Here is a 9,780-nt window from a genome sequence, read left to right on the forward strand (position 1 = left end):
TCTTTGCAATAGGGTTATTGTAAAGTGGCTTGTAATAGGGAGATTGCAAGTTAGTGAAGTTAAAAGCCTACAAGTGTAGGTCATGGTTTTTTGATCCCTTGTGTGGGAATTTTCCACGTAAAAATCCTCTGCCTTATTTACATTTAGCTTTACTAGCATTCATAACAGAACCCCATAAAGAACCAGGTACTCTACTATTTGGTGGACTCACACAAACTTAGAACTGTACCAAACTGATATAGGACCAAATCGCTATACAGTTTTGTTCATCAGTATTTTCAGCGGAAACGCATAGAGAACCCGGATCTCTATTCTAGTCTGGTAGACGCACAGTCTTTAACATACCCCATTGTCATTCATTCCAAAATTCAATAAGAATTACCGCTCTCTTTTCCTTGCAATATTATTCCTTTCTTTATTGTTTTATTTCACGTTATCAGCACGAGACTCTACTGTCTCAAGAAGCTCTTTGAGAAGATTAAGGTTACAAAAACATGCATTGTTACAATTGTTTCCTCAAAGCACTGTTCGTAAATCCAATTCCTTCTGTGTGTTTTTTTACTATGCAAGACTATTAAGGAATTCAATGTAATGTATAATTACATTATTTTTAGCTACATAATTCTTCGTATTATAATCAGAGTTTGCTCGAAATTGCATTAAAATGTCATTATTGAATCATTGATTTAACTTTGTTTCTTTTTCCTTTTATCTGAAAATACTAATGTTTATTCGTATATTTCTTTTGTATGTCAAACAATGGGAAGCAAATATGGATATCTCACAAAACAAACTTGGATCAAAGTTTAATTGTAAAAATATTTGTTTAGTTGATTCATGTACGACACATACAATATTTAAAGAGAAGAAATATTTCTCTCATTTAAGTATGTATAAGGCAGAAGTTACTACAATTTCTGGTAGTAGTAATATAATTGAAGGCTCTGGAAGAGCTACTATAACTCTGCCTAAGGGAACAATACTTATCATAGAGTATGGAATGTTCTCCTCCAAGTCCAAGAGGGACTTGTTGAGATTTAAAGATATCTGCCGAAATGGATATTATATTGAGACAATAGATGAGAATAATCTTGAATATCTCATCATTAGCAAGAATGTCTCTGGCCAGAAAAAGGTTATTGAGAAATTCTCATCTTTATCTTGTGACCTATATTGGACAAGAATTAGTGCAATTGAGGCACATTCTATCTTAAACCAAAAGGTTACTGATTTCAACACTTTTGTATTTTGGCATGATCGATTAGGACATCCTGAATCAATTATGATGAGACGAATTATAGAAAACTCAAATGGGCATCCATTAAAGAATTTAAAGATTCTTTTAAATAATGAATTTTCTTGCACTTCTTGTTATCAAGGAAAGTTAATTATTAGACTATCACTAACAAAAGTTGGGATTGACTCCCCTGTATTTTTGGAATGTATAAACGGGGACATTTGTGGACTATTCACCCACCTAGTGGGTCATTTAGATATTTTATGGTCTTAATAGATGCATCTTCTAGATGGTCTCATGTGTGCCTATTATTATCTCGCAACCTCGCGTTTGAAAAATTAATGGCACAAATAATCCGATTACGGGCACAATTTTCCGATTATTCAATTAAGTGTATTTGACTTGATAATGCTGTTGAGTTTTCATACCTAGCATTTAATGATTATTACTTATCAATTGGGATAAAGTGGGACATCTTGTAGCTCATGTTCATACTTAAAATGGCCTTGCAGAGTCTTTAGTTGAACGTCTGCAATTGATAACAAGGCAGCTACTCCTGAAAACGAGGTTTCCCACTTCTGTTTGGGGTCACTCCTGTATGCAGCAATGCTAGTTCGTCTCAAACCGATAAATTATCATAAATATTCCAGGTTACAATTAGTTTTGGGTCATGAACATAATATATCCCATTTAAGAATTTTTTGATGCGTAGTATATGTGCCTGCAACACTGCTATATCGCACTAAAATGGGTCCTTAAAGAAGGTTATGAATATATGTTGGGTTTAAATCGTCCTCCATTATTCGCTACCTCAAAACATTAACGAGGGATTTATTCACTGCACAATTTATAGACTGTTGATTCGATGAAACACTTTTCCTAAAATTAGGGGGAGAAATAGGTGAAACCAAACGGGAAATTTTGTGAAAAAATTCATCATTGTCTCATCTTGATCCACGTGCCTCTATTTGTGAAAAAGAGGTACAAAAGATCATTCACTTGCAGAAAATAGCAAATCAAATGCCAGATGTATTTACGGATTTGAAAAGGATAACAAAATCACATATCACTGCATAGAATGTTCCAATCCGTATTGATATCCTTGTTGGACAATCTTCTAGTATCATAACCAATGAGTCAAAAGTACGCCTAAAACATGGCAAACCATTGGGTTCTAATGATCGAAATCCTAGAAAAAGAAAAATAAATCCTCAAGATGACACTACGAAAGAGCCTCATGAAGAAATCCACGATTTAACCAATTCTGAGATTTATGAGGAAATCAATGAGCCTGAGACTCATGAAAATAAGGAACTATCAATAAACCCAATCGATATTGAGACAAATTTGAATCGTGTGGATATAATAGTGGATTATGTCTTTGTATATAATGTTGCATCTAGCATTATGCAAGATAGTGAGGATCTTGAACCTCAATCAGTTGGAGAATGCCGGCAAAGACGTGATTGGCCAAAATGGCAAGAAGCAATCTAATCAGAGTTAAATTCACTTGCAAAGCGTGAAGTTTTTGGGCCTGTAGTCCAAACGCCTAATGGTGTTAAGTCTGTTGGCTATAAATGAGTCTTTGTACGTAAGAGAAATGAGAAAAATAAGGTACAAAGATATAAGGCACGCCTTGTTGCACAAGAATTTTCACAAAGGCCTGGTGTCGATTATGAAGAGATATATTCACCTGTTATGGATGCAATAACATTTTGTTATCTTATTAGTTTTGTTGTCCATGAAAAACTTGATATGCATTTAATGGATGTGGTTACAACTTACCTTTATAGCACTTGATAATGAGATATACATAAAAATTCCCGAGGGATTTAAAATGCTCGGCGCACATAATTCAAAGTCTCGGAAAATATTTTCAATCAAATTGCAAAGATCTTTGTATGGTCTAAAGCAATCAGGACGAATGTGGTATAACCGTCTTAGTGAGTATTTATTAAAGGAAGGTTATATAAATTATGCCATTTGTCCATGTGTTTTTATAAAGAAAACAACACTGGAATTTGTTGTACTTGCCTTATATATTAATGACATAAAACTTATTGGAACTCCTATAGAACTCCAAAAGGCAATTGATTATTTAAAGAAATAATTTGAGATGAAAGATCTCGGAAGATAAAATTATGTTTCGGTTTGCAAATTGAACATTTGGCAAATGAGATTTTTGTTTATCAATCCGCCTACACAGAAAAGGTATTAAAATAGTTTTATATTGATGGAGCACATCCATCAAGTACTCCGATGATTGTTCGATCACTTGATATGAATAAGGATCCGCTCCGACCTCAAGAAAAGAATGAAGAGTTACTTGGTCCTAAAGTACCATATCTTAATGCAATTGGTACACTAATGTATCTTGCTAATACAACAAGGCCTGGCACAACTTTTTCAGTCAATGTATTAGCAAGATATAGCTATGCTCCTACAAGAAGACTTTGGAATGGAGTCAAACACATATTGCGGTATCTAAAATGGACTACTGATATGGGCTTATTTTATGGCAACAATTACAGTCTCGATCTTGTTGGTTATGCCGATGCTGAGTATTTATCCGACCCACACAAAGCTCGATCTCAAACAAGTTATGTGTTTACATGTGGAGGCACTGCCATATCTTGACGATCGACTAAGCAATCAATCATGGCTACTTCATCTAATCATGCTAAGATAATTGCTATTCATGAAGCAAGTCAAGAATGTGTGAGGTTAAGGTCTATAATACATCTTATTCGAGACAAATGTGAATTGAAATGTGACAAAATACCCACAATTTTGTACGAAGACAATGCAGCATACATAGCCCAATTGAAGAGAGGATTCATAAAAAGAGATAGAACAAAACACATTTCACCGAAGTTATTTTTCACACATTAGCTTCAAAAGAATGGTGATATCAATGTGCAACAGATTCGTTCAAGTGATAATATGGCTGATTTGTTCACCAAATCTCTACTGACATCAACCTTCAAGAAGTTGGTGTACAAGATTGGGATGCGAAGGCTCAAAGATGTGAATTGATGCACTTATCAGGGGAGTTAATACGTGTTGTACTCTTTTTCCCTTACAAGGTTTTGTCCCATCGGGTTTTCCTTGCAAGGTTTTTAACAAAGCAACTAAAAGATATTTTTCTAAACATGTGTACTCTTTTTCCTTCACTGGAATTTTTTTCCACTGAATTTTATTTTAGTTAAGGTTTTAACAAGGCACATTATTTATTGGATAGACATTCAAGGGGTAGTGTTATGAATAGAATTGTACTTAGAGTGAATGCCTATCTTTTAGAGAGTTTGTTACTTTGTGACTAAGTCATTTTTCCCTATAAATAAAGGGGCCTCATACCATTATAATTTATCCCAAAATTCAATAAGAATTACCTCTCTATTTTCCTTGCAATATTATTCCTTTCTTTATTGTTTTATTTCATTTTCTCCTTTATAAGAAATTTCACAAGTAAAACAATGCGGATTAGTAATTTGATACAGTATTTAGTTTCCATTTAAAAACTTACAAATTTCATTTTAAGTAATCATTCCAAAAGTCATAAATATAATTAAGTAATCATTCCAAAAGTTGATTATTTGCATTAACGAAAATACAAATAAAAAAGAAATAAAAAATTAAAAATAAAGGGCCTTAAAAGGCAAAGAAAACACCAAAGGGGTTTTAGATGGGTTTTAGCAAGTGCAAGGTAATACGGCGTCGCAGAAGCATGACTTATCTAGTCTAGAGACAAGAAAGGGAAATCAGAAACCAGGAATTAGCCATTGTTGGAGTTTTGTCTCAGCTCCCAATAGTGAAGCATGACCCATTTTCTCAGCTTGGATACATCAATTTCCGCCACCACAAATCTCTCAATCTTTCACACCCCCTTTTCACCTTCCAATGCAGTAATATTACCCTTAGTTTCTCCCAAATCTCTGGCTTTGCCCTCAGAGAATTCCAAGAAATCAGCATCAAGAACACCAACTAGAACTAGTACTAAAACCCCATTAACCAGTAACTACTTTTTCATCTTTTCTTTTATTGTTATCTTTTTTTTTTTTTCACTTTTCTTGATTTATAATTTTTTTATGATTCCTTTTTAGAGGTATTGGCCAGTGGTGTAGCTGCTACTTCAGTGGAGGGAGAAGCTGAGGTTGAAGTTGCTCAGGGATATACAATTACTCAGTTTTGTGATAAAATGATTGATTTATTCCTAAATGAAAAACCCAAGTCAAAAGAATGGAGAAAGTACTTGGTTTTCAGAGAAGAATGGAAAAATTACAGGGATAGATTTTACAGTAGGTGTCAAACTCGAACTGATGCAGAAGCTGATTCTCAAATGAAGGATAAATTAATTAGCTTGGCTAGAAAAGTTAGGAAGGTATGTTGAATTTCTTCTAATGGATAGTTCATTTGATGGTTGAAAATGAGAAGTCAGTGTTTTACTTTGAATAGGCTTTGGCTTTGGATATTTATGTGGATTTAGTTCGGTAAAGGCTTTAGCTTTGGATACTCTGAAATTGTCCTTGATCAGGAATGTGGCATTGCAGATTGATGATGAACTGGAGAGGCATTCTGAACTTCTCAAAGAGATACAAGATAACCCGAGGGATTTGAATGCAATCGTTACTAAGAGGCGCAAGGACTTCACTGGTGAATTCTTTCGTCATTTGACTCTGCTTTCAGAAGTTTATGATAGCTTGGAGGAGCGGGATGGTAAAGTGTCTTTCACTTAAGGCATTAATTTTATTTTAGATTTCTTGTCTTAGTTATAGGTTGTTGTTGGCAATTCAAGGTAACCAAAATCATTTGGCAGCATGCTGTAATCTGAACTTTTCTGCTGGAAAATGAAATTGGACTATTTTTTTTATGGCATGTGATTTCAAGCTAAAGCAGCCAGGCTTGCAAAGAATTATTTTCAGGGGTGCTTAAGCCCTGAAGCTTAGTGCAGCACTGGCTGTTCATTCACCTAACTGGTGCTTTAGTGCACAGTTGCACACACTAAGTTATTAAGATGTGCCTTTATGCGGACAGGATTTGTTCTAAAGAGGGTAAAGACTAAAGATAAGTATAGCTACCGAAATGAAATATCAATTGTTAAGAAAATATTATGGACGAATATGTCAGTGAATACGAACTGAGATAGGAAGTTAGAAAGTTAGAATAAGATAGACATTCACTGATCTAAATTATAAACCTAAACTTTATTCTTTGCATTAGAGTTATAAATTAAGACAGGTTTTGAATTTGATTAAATCATATTTACTTTATGTAGGTCACTTAATTGCAGATTCTTACTTCGCTTTCTTGGATTCTGCATAACATTAATTTTTTCCCCTCATTTGCGCCTTTCTTCACTAAAGAGCTCGTTTTAATTCACTTTGGGCTTAAAGCCCCAATAGGCACTTGGAGTTGACAAAACTGATCAGCCTGTATAAGTTCTTTTTCCCTTTCCTCTTACGTTGAAGTTTTGTCTGTTCTAGGAGGTATCTTATGAGCATGTCATTTGTTTAGTGGTTATTTCACGTTGTCATATTTTGTGAATTTTTGGTTGAGCAGCAATTGCCAGACTTGGGACTAGATGCTTGTCTGCAGTCAGTGCTTATGATAACACATTGGAGATTGTGGGAACACTAGATACCGCCCAAGCCAAATTTGATGACATCTTGAACTCTCCATCAATTGATGCAGCATGTGAGAAGATTAAAAGCCTTGCCAAGTCTAAAGAACTTGACTCTTCTTTGGTCCTTCTGATAAACGGTGCTTGGGCTTCAGCAAAAGAATCCTCTACCATGAGAAATGAGGTATGGGCTTTTGTAGTCTACTCCATTTTATTCACAAACACAGAGATTTCTTTGTTGATCTATTTTTTTGAAGAGAAATGCTGAATTTCATCATATGTTCAGGAACTTATAATTAGTCCAAACAATGTTCTGGATTAGACATTATTGTGATGTTGATGATGTTCCATAAACTGTTCTTGATTTGCATCATGTCTTAAACTTGTCAAGAAGATGGACTCTTTCATATTGTACGTGTATAAAAGATTTTCGTACTTCATTTTTTCTCACATCCATTAATGTGTCGCACTTGTCAAATTTGGATGTGCACTGTTAAGTTGTAACTAATTTAACTGCCCTAACCATATTACAGTATAGTCGTTCTAAGCAGATTGAGATTGTTTTTCCCGTTATTGTGATGTTGAAATAGCTTTACATCATTGTTTGTGATGTTGGAATCTATGGAGTGGAGTATACCCTTCTGGACTAGGGTGTTCAAACTTAAGTTGGGCCATGTTACGTTTGTCGACTCAACTCGTTTTAACTCCAAATCTGACGAGATCCAAACTATGTTTGATTCATGAATTGTGACAATCCAAAAGTTGAGCAGGACAAGCTAGATTATGATTAGTTTCTTAACCCATTTTGATCCAAGCAAACATTGGGTGTGTTGGTCATGACCTGATTATTAACTCTACCCTTTTTAATGCGCCCTAACTTTAGCCAATCCATCTATTTGACACCCCTATTTTGGATCTTTCAATTAGTAGTTCTCCTTTTCCCTTTTTTCCTTAAAAAACAAAATTAAAATATGACTGCTTTTCTTTTATGGAGACTTGAGGATTGATGGAATGAATGTACGGTTGTAGATGTTCTTTTATGTTGAATAGTAATACTCCTATTCTGATTTATGATTTATGACACACTTCCAATGTACTATATTCTAAAACATTGACACCAATATGATGTACATGTCAAAACTTTGTGCCAGTGAAATTGTCACGTGACATGCTGCGTGGGGATTAGATGGTTTATTAGAACTTGTAGCTCATCTACAAGAAAAACATTAGTAGCATGTCAACAGCAACGACGAATACTACTAAACAGTTTAGAAAGTTTAGAACTTCATCCCTGAAGCTACTCATAATTCCAGGGCCATTTGATGCCATTGGTTCCAATTAAGTAAAATTAACTGTGTTTCAATTGTCTTAAATTAAATTCCGAGTCCTGATGCTTTCTTCTTATTCTTTTTGGAGGGTGTGAAAGGGAGGACTTCAATAAAAAGGACAACCCGGTGCACTAAGCTCTCGCTATGCGTGGGGTCCAGGGAAGGGCCAGACCGCAAGGATCTATTGTACACAGCCTTACCCTGCATTTATGCAAGAGGTTGTTTCCACAACTCGAACCCGTGATCTCCTGGTCACATGACAGCAACTTTACCAGTTGCGCCAAGGCTCCCCTTCAATATAATTATAAAATATGGAAGTCTCTTATTTTGTAATGAGACAGAGATTCAGATGAAAATAGGTTTCAACTAACATCTGTTGGTCGTGTTTGCACAAGTAATTTGCAGAGTCATCTTATCCATTTAGCCTGGAAATGTTAGCAGTAGCCTTATCCTAGATGGTCTTCTGGTTTCCTCTTCTTTATAGGCCATTTCGACTTCAGTAATGTAAACCATATCTGTCCCAAATGTTTATTATGTTCCATGTTTTACTCGAGTTTCCCTCTGATGGCAATCTTTTATTCAATTGAAGTCCCATATAATTTTATTAGAGCTGATGCTGATGTATGGGTGTAGGTAAAGGAGATAATGCACCGTGTATACAAGGCTACACAGAGTAGTCTAAGGAGTATGGCGCCGAAAGAAATAAATCTGCTTAAGTACTTACTGAACATCACAGATCCTGAAGAGCGATTCTCAGCTTTGGCGACAGCTTTCAGTCCTGGTCATGAACATGATGCTAAGGATCCTAATGCTATTTACACGTAAGATCATAGTGCTTTCCTGTCCTGAAGAATTCATGATATTCTTTTAGATAATCTAGGAAGTAGTTGGTACTTGCATGGTTTATGACAGACCTCAAATCTTATTTCCTTTGTTGTGTGGAGCAGAACTCCAAAAGAGCTACACAAGTGGATTAAGATCATGCTTGACGCGTACAACCTGAATAAAGAAGAGACTGAAATTAGGGAAGCAAAGCAGATAAATCAACCTGTTGTTATTCAGAGACTTTTCATTCTGAAGGAGACAATTGAAGCAGAATATTTGGAAAAAGAAGCTACTAAAGAAAAAGATTCAAATACAGAAGTAGTGATATGAGTAACTAGTCCACCAATATATCTGTTGCTTACGACCATTTATTGTTATTGCTAGCTGCTAGTTCCACTGCTTCAAAATTTGTAATAATAGGCAATGTCTTTGGTGATTTATGTATCTTCTTCAGCATGCAGATTTGCATGTGGTGCAATAGTGAAGGCATTATATATAGTTGGTTTTGTAGAAATAGCAAAAAGTTGTTTGCTCCCCTATATGTTACTGATCGCTTGTTGGAATTTTCTCTCTTCTGAAAGACTGAGAGAGAGCTTTATATACTTAAACTTGCCCCAAGTTCTGCGATTTGGTTTCAAAGATATAGAGGATTCATGTTCCTATGATATCGAGATTCTTGCAAGTTGCATGGCCTCAAGGACACAAGGAGAAAAGGTGCTTTTGAGTAGAAATAGAAACAATTTTTAAGTAGTAGAAAAAGAGGTTCTCGC

The 9,780-nt window shown here is 35.2% G+C and overlaps 1 protein-coding gene across 1 annotated transcript; it reads left to right on the forward strand.

The window, feature by feature from the left end:
- Positions 1-4,961: 4,961 nt before the first annotated feature.
- On the forward strand, positions 4,962-9,549 carry LOC107764216 (uncharacterized protein At4g37920). Its single transcript, XM_016582768.2, has 6 exons — positions 4,962-5,251; positions 5,341-5,618; positions 5,788-5,953; positions 6,797-7,041; positions 8,819-9,006; positions 9,133-9,549. Exons 1-6 carry the CDS (start codon positions 5,056-5,058, stop codon positions 9,338-9,340), a joined length of 1,281 nt encoding a protein of 426 aa, XP_016438254.1. The 5' UTR covers positions 4,962-5,055; the 3' UTR covers positions 9,341-9,549.
- Positions 9,550-9,780: the final 231 nt, after the last annotated feature.

The sequence above is a fragment of the Nicotiana tabacum genome, chromosome 3 (genome assembly GCF_000715075.1).
Source record: "Nicotiana tabacum cultivar K326 chromosome 3, ASM71507v2, whole genome shotgun sequence".
In the NCBI taxonomy this organism is placed as follows: domain Eukaryota; kingdom Viridiplantae; phylum Streptophyta; class Magnoliopsida; order Solanales; family Solanaceae; genus Nicotiana; species Nicotiana tabacum.